General features: G+C 37.9%; 1 protein-coding gene across 1 annotated transcript in view; it reads right to left on the bottom strand.

Moving 5' to 3' along the window:
• PPIL4 (peptidylprolyl isomerase like 4) overlaps positions 1 to 17560 on the bottom strand; it is a 33919-nt gene extending 16359 nt beyond the window's left edge. The window contains exons 1-9 of the mRNA XM_082855524.1: positions 17460 to 17560; positions 12501 to 12568; positions 12349 to 12413; positions 11668 to 11785; positions 10928 to 11070; positions 10324 to 10420; positions 9459 to 9575; positions 4998 to 5122; positions 3445 to 3511 (exon numbers count right to left, since the gene is read on the bottom strand). Coding sequence (XP_082711650.1) covers positions 3445 to 3511; positions 4998 to 5122; positions 9459 to 9575; positions 10324 to 10420; positions 10928 to 11070; positions 11668 to 11785; positions 12349 to 12413; positions 12501 to 12568; positions 17460 to 17529 — 870 coding nt within the window. The 5' untranslated portion in view covers positions 17530 to 17560. The remainder of the gene's footprint in view (positions 1 to 3444; positions 3512 to 4997; positions 5123 to 9458; positions 9576 to 10323; positions 10421 to 10927; positions 11071 to 11667; positions 11786 to 12348; positions 12414 to 12500; positions 12569 to 17459) is intronic.
• Positions 17561 to 21064: the final 3504 nt, after the last annotated feature.

Here is a 21064-nt window from a genome sequence, read left to right as displayed (position 1 = left end):
CTTATCAAAAGATACCATTAAGAAAAGGAAAAAGGCAATCCACTGAGCAGCAGATACTTGCAACACATACAACCAAAAAAAGAGTTTGTACCCAGGAAGTACAAAGAATTCTTACAAATCAATAAAAAGGCACAAACACCCAATCCCAAAGTGGCCAAGTCTTGAACAGGTACTTCATTTTTATAAAGGACGTTTAAATGGCAATAAGCATATGAAAAGGGGCTCAATCAGGAAAATGCAAAATAAAACCACAATAAGATACCACTACACATCCACCAGAGTGGATAACATTTAAAAGACAGACCATACCTAGAGTTGGTAAAGCTACAGAATAATAGGGACTCCCATACATTGCTAGTGGAAGTGAAAATTAGGATAATCCCTTTGGAAAGCTGACTGGAATTATCTCCTGAAGCTACACCTACCCTATGACACAGCAATTCCCTCTTGGATATATACCCAACAAAAATGCATACACTTGTACACTGAAAGACATGACAGAATGGTTTAGAGCAGCGCCATTCATAGTAGCCAAAACTGGGAAAGACCCAAACGTCCATCAACAGCAGACTGGAAATCTAAATAATGTTATATACACGCAATGAAATACCATATGGCAACGAAAATTTACATACACACAATAAAATACTATATGTCAGTGAAAATTTACATGCACACATAAAATACCGTATTTCCAATGAAAATTAACAAAAAAGTTAAAAGCTACATGCAGTAACGAACAAATCTCACAAATGTTAGTTTAGCACTGAGTAAAAGAAGCTAGACAGCAAAAACACACATTGTGTTTACACTGATATCAAGTTTAAAATTAGACAAAATCTATGATATCAGAAGTAGCAGCAATGGGGAAGTCTGTGGAAGGGGACACAGGTGGGGCCTCTGGGATCTGGTAATCTTTTTTCTGCTGGCGTTTTATTCCTTGACCTGGGTGGTGATTTACATGGGTGTATTAACTGTGATTAATTCATCAAGCTGTTCACTCATGAGCTGCACGTTTTCGGCATGTATTTCATTCCTCAGTTTTAAACACATTTTGATCAGATTATCCAAAGCATAGAGAACTTGCATAACATGCAAAAAAGACTCAGCAATGGACACTTACAAAGAGGCTACCGCTCATGAGAATCATGAAGCAGAATAATATAGCTTAATCTAATTTTCAAGAAAAGAGAAAGGCTACAAAAGATTCATCTCAGGGACTCCCCCGGTGGCACAGTGGTTAAGAATATGCCTGCCAATGCAAGGGACACGGGTTTGATCCCTGGTCCGGGAAGATCCCACATGCCACGGAGCAACTAAGCCTGTGCGCCACAACTACTGAACCCGTGTGCCACAACTACTGAAGCCCACGTGCCTAGAGCCCGTGCTCCGCAACAAAAGAAGCCACTGCAATGAGAAGCCCGCGCACCACAATGAAGAGTAGCCCCCGCTCGCCGCAACTAGAGAAAGCCCGTGCTCAGCAACGAAAACCCAACGCAGCCAAAAATAAATAAAAGATTCATCTCAAAAACTGAAATGTTGAATCATGATAAAGAATCCATAGATTCTAGCGCTTCCCTGGTGGCGCAGTGGTTGAGAGTCCGCCTGCCGATGCAGGGGACACAGGTTCGTGCCCCGGTCCGGGAAGATCCCACATGCCGCAGAGCGGCTGGGTCCGTGAGCCATGGCCGCTGGGCCTGCGCATCCGGAGCCTGTGCTCCGCAACGGGAGAGGCCACAACAGTGAGAGGCCCGCGTACCGGAAAAAAAAAGAATCCATAGATTCTAGAACCACTCTATGCTCTACAGTTGACCTGAACTATGTATTCATGGCAAATGGGATATGTGCAGAAGATATTAGTCAATCTGCCATAAACAAAATGAAATTATGTTTGTAAGCAAATAAACAATATAATCTATGCTCAGTGATGGAATAACACTGTCAAGTTGATAAAAAGTATTCATAGCAAACTAAAGGTAGAAATCTCCTTTCTGCTGACACCAATGTACCTTGTAAATATTATTTCTGGTACACCTGACCCAGTGTTCTAGGTATAATGTGTTATGTGTCTGTCTTCCTCAACCCTCCATTATTCATCTTGTACCCCTAGGGCCTACTGCAGTGCCTGAAATATAAAAGGTGTTCGACAAGTACTCTGGAATAACTATAACTAAGAATGAGCTACTATTGGACATACTTCAGTCCAAAGCTGCAAAAAGAAATAACGTAGCCTAGCAAAATGGCTAAACACATTGGGAACAGCATCAGACATATCTAAGTTCAAATCCTAAGAGCAAATACAAGCTTTTTTTTGTTTTGTTTTGTTTTGTTTTTGCGGTACGCGGACCTCTCACTGTTGTGGCCTCTCCCGTTGCGGAGCACAGGCTCTGGACGCGCAGGCTCAGCGGCCATGGCTCACGGGCCCAGCCGCTCCACGGCAGGATCTTGCCGGACCGGGGCACGAACCTGTGTCCCCTGCATCAGCAGGCGGACTCTCAACCACTGCGCCACCAGGGAAGCCCAAGCTTTTGTATTTATTTATCAGATGAAGAAAAGTGCAAAGAAGAAATAGAATTAATACAAATGTTCCTAGTCACTGTATAAGTCACATTTAAATTTGATGGTTTTTTTAAAAAGAATTACACTAAATTTATGAGTATTAACAACATTTTAAATCTGAACAATTTTATAAATATGGGTGGTAGTTAATATTTGTTACATAAAATGTTAATTGAGTTATTAACTATTTCTTTGAAAATAAAACAGCAGGACAGAAGGCTATGACATTCACTAGGTACATGATTTTAAACAAGTCACGCTACCACTGTGTGTCTCAGTTTACTTATTTGGAGAAGGAGGACAGTACCTATCTCAGAGTTGTGAGGATTAAATGCAGGTCAAATAGCATAATGCTTGCTTAAAGAAAATTACTTGAGTAACATAAGCTATCATTCCTATTATAGATCTAGAAAGTACCCATCTAACCTAATACTCAAGCTTTACTTATAAGGAAGATAATGCCTAGAAAGAAGAATTCTAAATAAACTGCCAAATATCATAGAACAGCTGGTCAGTGATAGAGCTGAAATTAATATCTAGATCATAACACCCAGATTGGTTCTATTACTCGATTATTATATCTACCTAAATAGCACTGAAAAATTATTTATTGAATGCAAAGAACTTTACCTAAAACTTTAAAATTTTAAAGATACATTCATGTAGGTTGAAACTGAACCTAAAGTAAAGATACATATATTAACATTGATAGATGTTAAATTTATCCCCTATTTGAATATAACAAAGTTATTTTTCTTGGGTGCCTAAAGAAAGGGCAAACTAATTTTCTAATCTTAGAGACTAGAAAAAGTTCTATACATTTTCACACTTTAATATCATAGAACAAAAAAAATACATATTTAATATATCTATATTATGACCTACTTTTTCAAATTCAATAAAAGCATAACACAGGGATTCTCCAGTCTTCCAATCCCGGATAACTTCACAACTGAAAAATAGTTTGGAAAAAAGTGACTTTAAAGGAAAAGCATTCACTCTTACTCTTCAAAAGTAAAAAACAAAATAAGCCAAAGTTAAATTCACAGAACTATGTTTCTCCAAATCTCTTCAATAATAACTATTTTTTTTTAAATAGTTCACCAGTCTAGAAACTAAATTATCTAGATTCTACTGTAAATGCCCTATCTAAGCCTACAATCTTACATTCCCAAAACAGTGAAGGAAGAATAAGATAAAAATATTTAGTTTTCCTTTGGCAAAGGGAAATTACTGCTAAAAATCCTTTTAAATCGTAATTTATTTGTAGTCCAAATACAGATGAACTACAGATTATCTAATGCAGAATAATGCACACACATTCATACATATATATATGTTTAGTAAACTTACGATTTGGGGGTTTTGAATTTTAATATAAACCAAGCTCAAATGTAATCGCATAAGTCTAGCTATTATACAGAACTAATCCATCTTAACCAAATGAAAGGGCCAATAAGATGGAATTTAAAGCAACTGGCTTAATCCTTTTTCCTCATGTATCTCAAGCCTCATTTTAAACACATGAAATGAAACAGGGATATAAAACATTATGAGAGAAAGGAAAAGTAATCACATTATAGCATACGGTTCAGCTGCTACAATATTTAAGTATACATTAAAATGTAAATATTGAACAAAGATCTAACCAAAATTATGATACAACTAAAGTTGTAGGCAGGGAGAATGAAGAGGGCAGGATAGAAATAGACGTGAATCCTCATCTTCCTTAGCAAGAAGTTAGAACATAATGTCTCCAATTTAAAAATAAGAAGTAGCAGTATAGGAAATATTTTTATAAAGATGATATATTATAAGTGAGTAGAGGAATAAAGTCAGGTAGTCTTTTATAGAAAGATTTTTCTTTCAATAGGAAGAATAAAGAATGGCTTCATAGAAGAAAAAACATGAAATGAAAGGAAATTCTAAACTTAAAATAATATTTTTTAATCAATTATAAAATATTCCCCTTTCTCACAGAAACACTAGTTTCATAAACTTTTGCATTAATAATACAAGGAAAATTAACCAAAAGAAAAATTTTAGAAAACTTAGATTCAAATTAATTTTGACATAGGTTGCTGGTAATTCTAGGGAGAATTTAAATGAGATAGATATTTAAAATATTAAAGAAGAATACTACAGAACTAGACTTAAACTGTTCCATTCACTTCCTGTTTTAGAGTTGAAAATGTGCTGGGAGTGAGAGAATCATTCAATGTATAATGCATACACACACATTACAATATATATACACACATATATCTACGCATACACATTTACATACATGTTTTTCTTCCCTACTGTCCAACAGACTCATCTGTAAAACTCACCAGTATAAAATTCACTTTGAGTTCACAGACTCATCAAAAATGTTATTAGAAAACTACTAACTAATATCTAGTTTTTCTAAATCTTTCACTAATTCTAGAGACTACCTTCTTATTGGCCCAAATCTTGAGAATATTATCTCCAGATCTTCATCTGTGGTCACTGGATTCAATTTACACACAAAGAGCACATTTTCTGGAGGTTTAATATCTGCATCAGGTAGGTCTCCCACCTAAATGACAAATAAACAAGAATATAAATCAACTCCTTTATTTAATTCACATTCTAAATATCCCATATTTAGCCCACAATGCTGATTCCCTGAAATATCTAAATTTACATTATAAACTACAGGCTCAGGAAAAGAAATCTTAATAGATTTCAAAATTCAAAACTCCATGCTTCCTGGCAGTAACAATATTAATAGCCAAAATATCTACCAGACCCCTACTTTGTGTGAAGACCATGTTTGGCACTTCATATACATTACTGCCAATTCTTAAAACAACCATGCAATTTCCATTTTACTTTTCCATGAGTAAAAATTCAAAAAGGTTAAATAACTAACTTGCTCAGGGTCACACAGTTGTAAGCAACAGAGTTGGGATTTGAACCCAGGTCTACCTGGCTTCAAAGTCCCAATTTTATCTCCACTTTTTCTTTCTTCAAGTATTTAATATATTTTTGAAAGAACTTATGTAAAGTATATCTAAGTTATGAAGCATGAAAATAAAAACACCCATGATGCCACCAACTAGCTTGAGAACTAAAATGTCCCCTGATCCCATTATCTCTCTGCCTCTCTCACCACGAATGAGCTTTTTGGTTTTCCTTTCTGGCCATTCCCTTACAGATCTTTATAGAGTTCTGACACATAAGTATATACCCCTAAGTAACATATTGTTTAGTTTTACTTGTTTTTAAACTTTTGCAAAGTTTATGTCATGCTGAATCTAGCCTTCGGCAATAAGTAATGCCCAATTCTTCTCCACATTATTGCTCAGTATGGAACACCAACAATTCCTGGAGAGTGTTTCTAGCTTTTTAATCTCACCCTCACTATCATCTTCTACTTCAGTCAAACCAAAGTCAACTTCATGGTCAACTACTGTGCTGAGCCGAGCCTACCACTTCCTACTAAAGAACTAGAGAGGGTGACAGTAAGAGAAAACCATGATATAATGATATGATATAATGATGGTGTTGTTTTCCTTGTGGGAAAAGTATGTTGACCATGAGCCTTTAGATGGGGAAACAATATACCTTCATACATATATTCAAAAACTCTCAGAGATGATTTCAGGTAAGATTACTATATAAAGTGTTTCCTCTTGGATAAACACATTAAAAAAAAGAGAGAGAAATCTTGGAAATCATAAACAGTAAGAAGCAACTGAGCCAGTAAGATCTGCTCAGTGTCTCTGAAGTCTATCAAAAGATAGCAATAACCTATGCCCAATAAGCAGCATTACAACATATATGGGGAAGAGCAAATCAGTAAAAATCCCAAAAGGCACCTATAATGGCAGAAATACATCTAATGGAAGCACAAATGAGAAAAAAAGTTAATGAGTTAAAAAAGAACTCGTTATACTACTTAGTCAAAGATAACTTTAAAATACTACAAGGAAATTTAAAATATTCATAAGCTATGAAGGTCAAAACAATATTGCAAAACACTAGCTGAATTACCATTACATTATACACAAATAAAGCGAAACTGATGTTCTTAGAAAATAGAGGAAACTTGTTAATTGTGAGAACTGAAAGGACACAGGATCACCTAATGGAACAGCTAAAACCCAAAACACTGACAACACCAAGCGCTAACAAGGATGTAGAACAACAGGAAGTCTCATTCTTGCTGGTGTGAATGCAAAATGGTAATTCAATCTGGAAGAGAATTTGGTCGTTTCTTACAAAGCTAAACCATACAATCCAGCAATTGTGCTCCTAGGTATTTACTCAAATGAGTTAAAAATTATGTCCACACTAAATTCTACACACAAAGGTTTACAGCAGCTTTATTCATATTTGCCAAAACTTGGAAGCAACCAAGATATTTAATATGTGAATGGATAAACAAACTGTGGTAGACCCATATGAAATATTATGTAACTATCAAGAGAAATGAGCTATCAAGCCATGAAAAGACATGGAGGAACCTTAAGTATACGCTGCTAAGTGAAAGAAGCCAATCTGAAAACGCTACACACTGTATGATTCCAATTATATGACATTCTGGAAAAGGCAAAACTATGCAGACAGCAAAAAAAGATACTGGTTGTCAGGAGTTAGGAGGATGAACAGGTGGAACACAGAAGACTTTCAAGGCAGTGAAACTATTCTGTACAATACATGGCATTTGTCAACACAGAGTGAATCCTAATGTAAATTATGGATTTTAGTTAATAATAATTTATCAATATTGGCTCACCAATTGTAACAAATGTACCACACTAATGGAAGATGCTAATTAAAAAGGTAAACTGTTGGGGAGGGTGAAGGGAGTATATAGGAACTCTCTGTACTTCTTGTTCAATTTTTCTGTAAATCTAAAACTACTCTATAAAATAAATTCTATGTATTAAAAAAAAACAAGAAAAGGAATCCACAAGTCCATATAGATAATGAATATATGATAAGTAGAGATAATAAAGGAGTGCTCTTCCTTACAAAAGAAGGCAGGCTGACAAGTGTGGAAAAAAGGGCAGAGTTGGGAAATCACCACTTTGCACCCATCAGAGTCAAGATTGGTTCAAGCAATAGTCACGGATGGCTAAGAAATCCAGAGGGACAGTTTGACAAGGAATAAGATATCTGAAGGTCTCGAAGTGCCTTTCTACAGATGGCTTATTAGTTGCAAGGGGAAAACAGAAACTATGCAGTGGAGTCCCCAGACAATGGATTACCTTGACCAAGTGATCAAAACGAACACTTTCCAATGAGAGGCAGATGGATATTATCCACCTCCAGATGTGACATCTGAGAAGGATACAATGTCACCTATGTAGTACTCTGGCTATGGGTGTATAACCTGAATCTTAATCACAAGGCAACAGCAGATAAACCTAAATTGAAGAATATTCTACAAAATAAATGACCTGTATTCTTCAAAAACGTTAATGTAATGAAAAATAAGGCAAGTTAAGGAATTCTTCCAGATTAAAGAGATTAGAGCAACATGACAACTAAATGCAACAGATGATTGATCATGAGCTGGATTCTAGACTGGCAGGAAAAAAAAAGCTATGAAGGATATTACTGAAGTAACTGACAAAACTGGAAGGTAGACTGTAATTTCTATCAATTTTAAATTTCATGATTTTGATATCTATACTGTGAATATGTAGGATAATATTGTTGCTCTTAGGAAATACACACTAATCAAAGAGAAAAGATATCTGCACCGCAATTTCAAATGGTCCCCCCAAAACAGTATGTGCGTATGTGCATGTATAATCAGAGACAGAGAGGGAGAGGAGAGAGAGAGAGAAAATGAACGATCAAAGCAGATGTGGCAAAATGTTAAAAATGGGTGAATCTGGGTAAAAGGTATATAGAAGTTGTCTGCGTTATTTGTAATTTTTCTGTAAATTTGAAATTATCTAAAAATAAAAAGTTTAAAGAATATGTCAACTCCTCTTATTCTGGCATAAACTTTTTCTATACTTTGTTGATGAAAGCTCTGATGACAAGCTAATGTTCTTTCCCTTATAAATCACTTACTCTTGCTGCCCAGGTGCTCGAAGGATTTTTCTTTTAAGCCCAGTCATTATCTTAGAATTTGTCTTGGTGTTGGCTATTCTGGGTCAATATTCTCAGATAACACAGTGTGCTCATTAAACTGTATATTTTTATTTTTTTTCAATTCAGTAAAGTTTTCTTGAATTATAATCTTTAGTATTTGTTCCTTCAGACTAGTGATGCTAATACGAATTTTAAAACATAATGAACCTGAAAGCTCTACTATATAAAATAATGATAGTAATAAAAACTTAATTATTATCCATCCCTTCCAATATTATTGATGACCTACTACGTGAAAGGTATACCTATTCCACAAAAATAAGAAATGGAAAAAATGCCTAGTAGGTCAACTAATCATGTACTGAATAACTGTTCCCCAAATGACTTCATATTGCTAGTAATACAAAAAAGAGTATACTTTACAGTGTTCAATTTCTGCCCAGGTTTTATCCTGTACTTGGTATTTTACTATTTAATCTCAATACTTGAGACGTACAAAGAATTATTCTCTAATATACTTAAAACTCAGTCCAAGAAACTCTTTAAAAATGAGATGAGTATAAACAACTGAAACCCAATTAATATTTGTAAGCTGGATATCCACTTCCCATTTTTTTAAAAAGGCACTTAGCACTATATTAATAGTGGAATCAAATCTGTTTACTTTCATACGTGTTATTATGTCATACAAAATTTAATCCAGAAAAAAACTCTTAGCTAAATATTTTAAAGACTATCAAAAAGTCAGAAATAAACTCACAATGAGTATGTATTAAATATACTGCTGAAAAACTATTCGAACAAAGTAATTATCTTACCATTTCTAGTAGAATAGCTTGAGTTTTGGCCTCTTTTTCTGCCTTTATTTCTTCTACTTCTTCAGCCGATCTTCCTTTGAAATCATCAATTTCTTCATCTGCTCCTATTCGACCACTCTGTAAGGCAGAAGTTACTCATATATATATTTAAAGAATAGAAAAATCTAAGAAACATGAGAGACATTATGCTTTATTCTTAGTTCCATCAAATGTGTTAGAACATATGTTTCACAAGTGTGAAACAAACTTACAAACCTCTGAAAATTGATTTAGATGAATTCAATAATACTAGCCAGACTAGGCATCTAATTTATTTTAAAATCAAAATAAACATTTATATAGGAACTACCTGGTATCCAACTAAGTGCTGAATACAGAAGATAAATGATCTTAGAAATTAAGCATTAAATCCCAACTATAAAGATAAATTCAGCTTTGAGGAAGCCTCATATGCAGAAATTTTTACCTCAAAAGATTTGAGGGAAAAAGTCTCCATTATGCCACAGAAATTTCTGGGTTCTAGCCTGGCTCAAAAGTATCCCCAGTTGAAAAGTTCCTTCACAAGCTGATAATTTAATTTAGCCTTAAAGCTACACTCCTATCTAGAGTTAAGAGATAAGAGAAATATTTCCCCAAGGTATTCATATAAGCTTCCAGAGCTAAGGAAAGAATATTAGGGAAATAAAAAGATAGGTAGAAAAATGAGTATCTCCCTGGAAGAGAAAAAAGAACTCTAAACTTGTCCTAGATTACTGATCAAGCAAGATAATCATTCTGAAGAAATAAGTTTTAATAAGGTAAAAAGCAAATTTTATGCAAAACATTAATATGTATATACATTCAATCACAAGAAGACTCTACTTACATCTAGTTGTTCCCTCGTAGGTTCTGGTGATCGATCAGGAATTAACAGATCAGGAGGATCATCAAATGGATCATCTAAAATCACTGTATGATTTATCCTTACAAAATAAATCCAAGTCAAATGTTACATTTATGTCATTTCAGAATCCATGTTTTACTTTTTATAAAAATTATAACAAATATCTTAAGTATCTCTAACACCAAAAAAAACCATAAGCTCTTAAATTTTATTGCACAAGGATATTACTAGTGTATACTTTCACAATTAGTGTTACTGTTTTTGATTGTTTGATATTATATATTATATTTATTACTCTGCATTATGCTAAGATGTAATATAAATGACTAAATCCTAGTAATTTTGTCATAGCTCTCAATAATCTGCATTTTTTAAAAGCTAAAGGATTAATAATTCCTCCCAACATAAGCATTTATAATTAGTACAAGTATTTTTTTAAATAAAGGTCTTCTCTATTATAAAGATTCTTATAGTCACACATTTTAGAATTATCCAAAAACCAGTCCTATGTATGCCATCCCCATTACCTGTCAAACATCACATATAAAACATTCTAGTACATTTCAACAGTAAACTATAACCATACCTGATATCTTGATATGGTACAAAGTCCTTATCAACAAAGGTCTCATTAATTTTCTTAATTATGTCCATGCCTTCTGTCACTTCACCAAACACTGTATGAACACCATCAAGGTAATCTAGATTATCTCCTGTTGTAATAAGAAACTATATAGAAAGACATAGAATAAACACAAATATATATAATTCAAACTGAAATCAGTTACAAAAGACTACATTAATTGCATGAATTCTCACCTACTTGTCACTACTACTAAGTATAAGGCACAAAGCTTAAACATAAAATATCAATAAATACAGATGCTCTGATTGTTTAAAATACTTGAACAAACCAAATCTCAGTTTTTTCACATGTAAACTGTGAGGGAAAAAAAACCATCTACTCCAACGGGGCTGTTGTGACAATGAATGAAAGGTGCTCAACATGACCTGTTTTGAAATAAGTAATCAATACTGAAAGGAAACGGGCCACACTGTGAACAGTGATATTCCAGGAATGGTGGGATTGTAGGCAATGTTATTTTCATCTTTGTGCTTTTCTGTATTTTCTAAATTCCTCCCAATGGACATGCTTTACTTTTAAAAGGACAAAATAATAAGGATTTTTTTAACATAAGAAAAAATAGTGTCATTTTTTTCTTTTAACAAATATCTTTGATTGAAATTCTCTCATTACTAGATATTTACAAAGATAATTTTGTGGGTTCCCTAGAGCAAAACTCATCTCCTCACCCATTTCCTTACCTGAGATCCATGCTGATCACTGCCATTGTTCACCATGGACACAGTGCCCTTCTTCTTGTGCTTAATTCTTGGCACTTTTTCAGCATCGAAAAAGCTTGCTTGATCGCCATATAGTTGACTAAAAATACATACAATAAGGTTATAAAATATAAGTATACTCAACATGAAATATAAAACTACTAGGGTTACATATAGGGCGCTAGGGTTAACATATAAGGTTACCATTTGTTTTTGGTTTTTTTCGGCGGTGCGCATGGCTTGCGGGATGGAACCCATGCCCCCTGCACTGGAAGGGCAGTCTTAACCACTGGACCGCCAGGGAAGTCCCAGGTTACCATTTCTTTATAGAAATGTCACTATGATTCAAAATATTCCTTTTATTTGCTATAGACATTTATGGAACTTGGGAAAAATCTATATATAGAGAGAGATTTTTTTTTTTTTTGGCGGTACGCAGGCCTCTCACTGTTGTGGCCTCTCCCGTTGCAGAGCACAGGCTCCGGACGCGCAGGCTCAGCAGGCATGGCTCACGGGCCCAGCTGCTCCGCAGCATGTGGGATCTTCCCGGACCGGGGCACGAACCCGCGTCCCCTCCATCAGCAGGCGGACTCTCAACCACTGCGCCACCAGGAAAGCCCGAGGCAATTCTATTTTTACTCATTTGAAAATAAGAGAACTTACCCAAAAACTGACTCTCCTCCACGGCCAGTCCCTGTAGGATCACCAGTTTGTATGATAAAATCCCTCTATAATATATAGGATACTTTGTTAATTCAGAGAGCTTGCTAGATAGTTCCAATAACAAAGAACATGACTAATATCCACCAACTCACCTGTACATTGTGAATAAGGCAATAATTGTAATATTTTATTTTGCACAACTTCAGGAAATTCAAGCAAGCTGAAAGAAAGTAAATAGTAAATTTATCACAGTAGTTCACAAATATATTTTTAACCAAGTAAAAGCACAGTTAGTATAGTTTAATTTCTAAGTTACCATACAAAAACTTCCCCAAATGGTCAAATGTCCAAAGCCACTGAAAAAGGTAGTAATCCTAGAAAAAGGCAATATGTTTTAAATTATCATTTTATTCTCTTTTTCTTTGGATTTCTTGGGCATCTGAACTGTATAGAAAACTGAAACTTATCTGGGATAAGCAATCATTTGTTGATGAATTGATTTTGTAAGGGAAAGAAAAACTGAAGAGGACACTATGACTGCAAAGGATCTAGCAGAGTATCTGAAAATGGGTACAGATTTCAGAGATTAGAGAAAACAAAATATCTGGGACCATTTTTTTCACAATGATTAAATAGCCCTTCACAAAAATCCATATACTTATCATGTACCATATTTTTTAAATAAATTCACTCATTTATCCAATAAACACTGACTGAGAATCTTCTAAGTACCTGTCACTGTTGTTAGGTCAAATGCCATTAAATCTCGATCTCTGCCCTTAACAAGTTTACAGTCTAGTTGTAGAGAAACATGCTAACAACTTCTCAAGGCACTAAGCTAGAAACCAAACAGTCAGAAAGACATATGAGGTGGTCCCTGCCCTCAAGGAGCTTATACTAAACTAGGGTCCTTTCACCTGAACACAAATAGTTACAATAGTGGGCACACCTGATAATACCATCTGTGCACTTAAATGGTACAAAGTTTAAAAGTGCTTTTAAATATGCCACACAAGTTGAAAAGAGATTGTTTCTGGCTGGGGAAATGAGAAGACCTCCTGGAGGCTTAAGGGAGCATTAAAAGAACTGGATTGGCAGAGAGTAGAGAGTGGGCATTTCAAGCTGGGAAGACATGAAATACCCTGGAAGTGGGAATTTAAATGTTTTGGGGAGGGTCCAGGAGACCAGTCTAACTTCTATAACTTCTCCAGTGACACAGAGGAATAGAGGATTAAAAAGCTGGAGAGGTAAGATGGAGCCAAGTTATTGGAGGTTCTTGAATATCAGGCTTTTGATCATTTTTCTAGAAAAAAAATGTATTCCTGGAGTTACTGTTAAACATATAGGAGTAGTCCTTTAACTAGAAAACAAAAATAATGAATCTAAGTAGTGATCAACAATGGTTGCCAAAATCTTTAGGTGAAAAGCTAATGGGAACACTATAACAGATATTATCAGGTAGACAGGCCTGAACCACTAACCAATTTTAACATCACAAAAAGATCCAACCAGACATCAAGTGCCTCCTGAATGTGATGCAGCTGGAAGTACAGACTACCTGATATGAAATATTCTTGCCAAAAACATTAAACCTGAATCTGATCAAGGCTCTGGATCTAAGTAGCAATTCATGAGAAATAGAAGGGATAGAAGAATATATTAAAAGATACAACAGGGATAAAATCAGTCAAATCCAAAATGAGAAAAATCTATCAATGACCCAGATTCTTTCTCAAAAATTTTTCAGGGAAAAAAGGGGGGCGGGGGGAACTTACAGATTAAAAGATATTTAAGAGATGTATCAACCAATATTAATATATGGACCTTCTTACAAGACTAGACTAAACACACTCTTATCATACAATCCAGCAATCATGTTCCTTTGCATTTACCCAACGCATCTGGAAACAGGTCTATGCAAAAACTTGCACACGGATGTTTATAGCAGCTTTATTCATAACTGCCAAAATTTGGAAGTAATCAAGATGTCCTTCGGTAAGTGAATGGATAAATAATCTGTGGTACAACCAGACAATGAAATATTATTCAAGGCAAAAAGAATTGAGATATCAAGCCATGACAAGACGGGGGAACCTAAAATGCATTACTCAGCGAAAGAAGTCAATCTGAAAAGGCTACATACTGTATGGTTCCATCTGTGTAACATTCTGGAAAAAGCAAAACTATGGACACAATAAAAGATAAGTGGTTGCCAGGAGATGCGGGGGAGGGGAATGAACAGGCAGAGCACAGAGGATTTTTAGGGCAGTGAAATTACTCTGCATGATACTGTAATGGTGGATACATGTCACTATACATTTGTCCAAAGCCACAGAATGCACACCACCACGAGTGTACCCTAACATAAATAATGGACTTTGGGTGATAATGATGTGTCAATACAGGTTCATCAAATGTACCACTGTAGTAACAAATGTAAAGTATGTACAATGTTACATGGTAGAAACATTACAAATGTATTACAAATGTACCATTCTGGTGGGAGGTACGACAACGGCAGAGGCCTGTGCACTGGGTGTAGGAGGAATATGGGAAATCTCTGTACCTTCACCTCAGTTTTGCTATGAACCTTAAAGTGCTTTAAAAAAAATAAAGTCTTAATTTTAAAATGGGGTGGGGGAGAACCTACAGATTAAAAGATATTTAAGAGAGACTTCCCTGGCGGTCCAGTGGTTAAGGCTCTGCGCTTCCAATGCAGGGGGTGCGGGTTCCATCCCTGGCAGGGGAACTAAGATCCCCCAAGCCGAGGGGTGCGGCAAAAAAAAAAAAAAAAAAAAAATTTAAATGTCCAGTGGAGTGGGGCTATAGATGAAACATTTCACAACTGTTAAACAGAAGCTGATCATCAGCACATGAGGGTTCATTTACATGATTCTACTTCTGTGTATGTTTCAAGTTTTCTATAATAAAAAGGTTTAAAAAAAAAGAAAAAGAGGGCTTCCCTTGTGGTGCAGTGGTTGAGAGTCCGCCTGCCGATGCAGGGGACACGGGTTCGTGCCCCGGTCCGGGAAGATCCCACATGCCGCGGAGCGGCTGGGCCCGTGAGCCATGCCCGCTGAGCCTGCGCGTCCGGAGCCTGCGCGTCCACAACGGGAGAGGCCACAACAGTGAGAGGCCCGCGTACCGCAAAAAAAAAAAAGAAAAAAAAAGAAAAAGAAGGGAGAGAAGGAGGTAGGAAAAAAGAAAAATAAGTCTGGATATACTTACTATAAATTGATAAGTAGTTACATATAGAAGTGGATACCCAATCACCTGCTTACAAATATATACAAATAGGGTGGACTTATGTTTTTAGTGTCCCAAGCTATCTTTGCAGAAACATTGCTTGTCCATTTTGTCCGTGTTAATTAGGTGAGATAACCCTACCTCCCCTTTAGTCTCTCATAGTTTTACGGAAAAAGGCCCACAAACTTGCCAGGTGCTGCTCCACATGGAGAGTGTCAAACTCAAAGGAAAGCAAATCCAAGAGATGAAAAATACAATTCCCTATAAAATCCTGTGTACCCCCTGGTCCTGCCATCGTTAAAGCTTACCCCAGTAACATGAGGCAATCAACTGTTTTCTTTAAGCCAGTTTGTGTTGAGTTTCTATCACTTGCACAAAGAATCCTAATACAACACATATATTTGCATTACTCAATATAATGAACCTTTGGTGTATGCCCTCAAAGTGTCAGGCACTGCAGTAGGTGCTCAGGATATAGAGATAATTAAGACACAGTCCCTATTCTCTTAGAGTTTACATTCTTGAGAGGAGCCCAGGACTTGCAAATTAATTCCAGGAAAATAGGTAAATGTATAACAAAATATGTACTGTGATTTATAAAAGACCTGAGACAGAACACAAGAAACCAATCGAACTCTACTTAGGGACACTGGAGAGTTTCACAGAAGAGATCATGCTTGATCTGAAAGTTGAATAATAAGCAGGAACTTTGCCAAAAGGACAACAGCGGAGAGAAATGTGGGGTAGAGGCAACAGTATGAGAAAGGCATAGAGGTATGGCTGAGTGTTGAGGGGTGGCGATAAGTGAGCGTGGGATAAAGTGCAGCACGTCAGAAGGCACTCATGGTACCATATTGCAGCTTGTTTCATCTTCTTTCATAGACTGCATTCCATGGGGGCAGGACCCTGCTTGTAACTAAACTCTCCTGGTCTCTAGCTTCTCCCCACTCTGAAACATTCTCCACACTGCTACTTATTATCGTCCTAAAACAAGAAGTTTGCCATGCCTCCATCCTGCTCTTAATCCCTTCAAAGACTCTGGGCTCAAGGCTATTCACGACCTGACCTAACCTAAAAACGTATACAACCAGACTCGCAGTCGGCCATTCCACTGTCAAGACACGCGGATCCATTGCTATTTCCATTAAATTTCAAGCAAACAAGAAAACCCTCGCTCCCACTCATTTTTCAAAGAGCTAGTTCAAGGGCTCTGAATTCTTTGCTAGCTTTGCTTCTCCCCGCCCCCTGCCAAAATTACACCCTCCTCTGGTTTCCATGGCAACTTACACATTCTTCCACTACAACGCTTAAGAAATTAAACGGGTTGCGGCGCCTATTTCCACCAATGGAAAATTAGACCCTCAAGGGTAAGAGGCCCATTCTACGGCTTGGCACAAAGTCTCGCATAGTGGACGATCAATGAGTGTTTGCTAAGGTTGGGTGCACACCTCTGGACAGCCCTTCCTCCAACCACGAGGGATGCCCACACTCACGGCTCCAAGCCCATCCTCCCTGCTTTCATCAGGATATACTGATTACACACCAAGGAATACTGCTTGCGTTCCTCTGACTAGTGAAAAGCAGTAAAGCCACAAAAGCTATGGGCATTGTATATGCTGCATTACACACACACACACACACGCATTTAATAACCACAGGCACCCGCCACCCGGACCCAGCACCAGATGCGGAGAAGGACTGCTCCTCAAAAAAACTTTTCAACCAAGGCCCGCTAATAAAACAGCGCAGTCGCGGGCACCAACAGCCCAGAAGCTCCAACCAGTCCACGGGGACCTGGCAGAAAAGGCAAAGTGGGGAAGGCAGATAGCGGCCCGGCGGAGAGGTGAGCGGGGCCCGGGCCTCACCGCGCGGCCGCTCCTCCGTGTACAAGTCGATGACGACATCGCCCAAGGTGGTCTCCAGCAGAACAGCCATGGCGCCCGCTCCTCCTCTACAACAAGCCCCAGGGGTGACAGGCTCAGCCCGACGTCAACTACGCCAGGCGTCACCCTCGGCGCGACGCCTTTTACGTCATCCATCCGGCGACAACGCCCCCTTCCGGGAGGCTCCTTTGGGCGGATCTGGTCGGTGCCCCGCCTCCCCCGGCTGTAGGGCGGTGCCCTGGGTCCTGCCCATGGCGCGGCCCTTTTGAAAATCGTTCTTAGCCCTTGGCGACTGGCGCGGAAACCTGTCACTCAAAGGGGCTTCTGTGAAGGATTTGTGACCCTTTGTGCTCCATCTCAAGAATGGGGCGCTCTTGCACTGTTAGTGGGAATGTAAACTGATACAGCCACTACGGAGAACACTATGGAGGTTTCTTAAAAAACTAAAACTAGAGTTACCACACCACCCAGCAATACCACTCCTGGGCATATACCCTGAGAAAACCATAATTCAAAGAGAGTCATGTACCACAATGTTCATTGCAGCACAATTTACAATAGCCAGGACATGGAAGCAACCTAAGTGTCCATCAACAGATGAATGGATAGAGAAGATGTGGCACATACATACAATGGAATATTAGTCATAAAAAGGAACGAAATGGAGTTATGTGTAGTGAAGTGGATGGACCTAGAGTCTGTCATACACAGTGAAGTAAGTCAGAAAGAGAAAAACAAATACCGTATGCTAACACATATATATGGAATCTAAAAAAAAAAAAAAAGGTTCTGAAGAACCTAGGGGCAGGACAGGAATAACGACTCAGACGTAGCGAATGGATTTGAGGACACAGGGAGGGGGAAGGGTAAGCTGGGACGAAGTGAGAGAGCGGCATGGACATATAGACACTACCAAATGTAAAATAGATCAATAGTGGGAAGCAGCCACAAAGCACAGGGAGATCAGCTTGGTGCTTTGTGTTCCCCTAGAGGGGTGGGATAGTGAGGGTGGCAGGGAGGGAGACGCAAGAGGGAGGGGATATGGGGATATATGTATATGTATAGCTGATTTGCTTTGTTATACAGCAGCAACTAACACAACAATGTAAAGCAATTATACTCCAATAAAGATGTTAAAAAAAAATAAAGAATGGGGCGGACCTTTCTTTAATGCTCCTCAGGCCCTCCCTTCATCGCAGTGTGGGCGGGGGCGGGGAGGGGGACCGCGGCGCCACCTTCCCCTGACCTGTTGGGACAACCACTCGGAGTTTCCTAGTTGGTCTCTTTTTATCTCCCAGAATCAGAAACTTTAGGCCTTAAAGGCAGAATTTGCTACCCAGAAAGATGGTTAACAGGCAGTTCTTTCCTGGCTAATTGCGTCTAGGGAAAAGACTATACCTGTTACAGCAGCAGATGGTGGGTGGGTCCTTAGTGCAACAAGCTAAAGATGGTAGGCTTCAGCCTGTATCTCTGCTGGTTTTATCAATAATCTTGATGAAATAAGAGAAAACAATTTTAAGGCAAGACAGAGAAGTTCAAGATCAATGATTGTAATAGTGTAACTCTAAATGTAAGAAGAAGCACCAATAGGGAACATTTCCTGGACCATAACGGACTAGTAAGACAGGTGGTCTAGAGGCTTTGGGCTACTGTTAACAGGGTCTAGTACAGTCATAGCACATTGAGCGGCCTATCAGTGAAATCCTCGCTTGACCTGGAAATGAGCATTCCTAGCACCCCGGGATAGATTGGTCATGAAATGCCTCGCAAAACTTGGTTGAAATTAAGACCTAAAGGGAAGGGATTGTAAAATTAAAAAATGTTGCCCACCATCCAGTTCTACAAGAATCAAGTCATCGGCCACTGCAGTCACTGGCCTCTAATACACCTTGAAAGGAATTCAGAGCGAAGGTCAGGATGAGACACTTTGTGCTCTGGGAAAACTAACAGAACTGGCCCTCGGTTAGATATTTTCAGGAGAAAATTTCATGAACCCGGTTTCTTGCATCTTCTCACACTTAGAAAAGCACTAGAACCATTAACTAAGATATTTGTTTCTCTCGAATAGCAGTAACCTACTAAGGTGATGGATTTCATGTACCCCTTCACCAAAATCACATATATACTGGCCTCCGCCTTTACCTCTTCAGAACAGTTCTCAGAGCTCTCTGAGAGACTATCTCCCAGGTTATAATCCTCAGGTTGGCTCAAATAAAATTTTCCATTTCTTTCATAGGTTGACTATTAATTAATATTTTCATCGACACTCTAACTTAGAAGACTTATGAAACTACTTTTGTCTTCCTTTGAGGGTTTCCATGAAAAGTTTATTCCCCAAACTCTCCTGGTCAAGCTGATCACTCTTTTTCATGCCATTTTATACACACTTATAACCTCCAATAACTTCATTTCTGACTAAAAACCAAAGTTTCTATAGTCTACAAGGCCTTACATGACATTCTGCCACCCCTCTTCCTGTCTTCACTCTTAGTCCCATGAGGTCACACTAGCCTTTGCTATTATTTGAACACTATGGGGGAGGGGAGGGAGTGAGGGGCTCTGCCTGAGGCCCTTTGCATTGCTGTCCCATCTGGTTGGAACCCTCTTTCTCCAGCTATTTGCATAGCTCTCTTTCACCTCCTTTAGGTCCCTTGCTCATATGTCACCTCTCAGTGAGCCCTTCCCTGACCACTATAATTAAAGCTAACCTAGGACTTCCCTGATGGTCCAGTGGTTAAGCCTCTGCACTTCCACTGCAGGGGGCATGGGTTCGATCCCTGATCGGGGAAGCTAAGATCCCACATGCCTCGTGGTGCAGCCAAAAAAAAAAAGTTAACCCCACATACATACACTTTTACTTCTCTACATAGTGCTTTTTACCATCTAACATGCTAGTTAGGAATTTGTTTATATTTGTATGTTGTTATTAGAATGTCAACTCCAGAGGGAGAGCCAATTTTGTCTGTTTTGTTTACTGCTTTATCCTTAGTGCCTATGACAGCCTGCCACATAATAGGTGAATAATTATTTACTGATGAATGAGTATTGGCGATTAATTAAACAAATGCAAATTAAAATAACAATGCAATTGTTGATGGAAATGTAAAATAGTACGGCCACTTTGGAAGACAGTTTGGCATTTTCTTACACAGCAAAACATTACCTTACCATGAATTCAAGCCATCACTCACCTAGGTATTTACCCAAATAAGTTGAGTCTTATGTCCACACAAAAACCTGCACACAAATGTTTATAGCAGCTTAATTCATACCTGCCAAAGTTCAGGAGCAACTGAGACATTTTTTTAATAGATGAATGAATAAACAAACGTTTAACAAGCTGGAATAAACAGCCATGCAATAGAATATTATTTAAAGATCCAAAGAAATGAGCTAGCAAGCCATGAAAAGACATGGCAGACCTTAAATACATATTGGTAAGTGAAAGAAGCCAGTGTGAAAAAGCTACATACTGTGTAATTCCAACTATATGACAACTATTCCTTTTCTGATAAAGGAAAATTATGTAAACAGTAGAAAGAGCGTGGTTGCCAGGTTTCTGGCAGAATGAGGGAGAGATGAGTAGT

Source organism: Leucopleurus acutus (assembly GCF_964270905.1).
Source record: "Leucopleurus acutus genome assembly, chromosome: 15".
Classification (NCBI taxonomy): Eukaryota; Metazoa; Chordata; class Mammalia; order Artiodactyla; family Delphinidae; genus Leucopleurus; species Leucopleurus acutus.
This window is presented reverse-complemented; position numbering and strand designations above follow the sequence as displayed.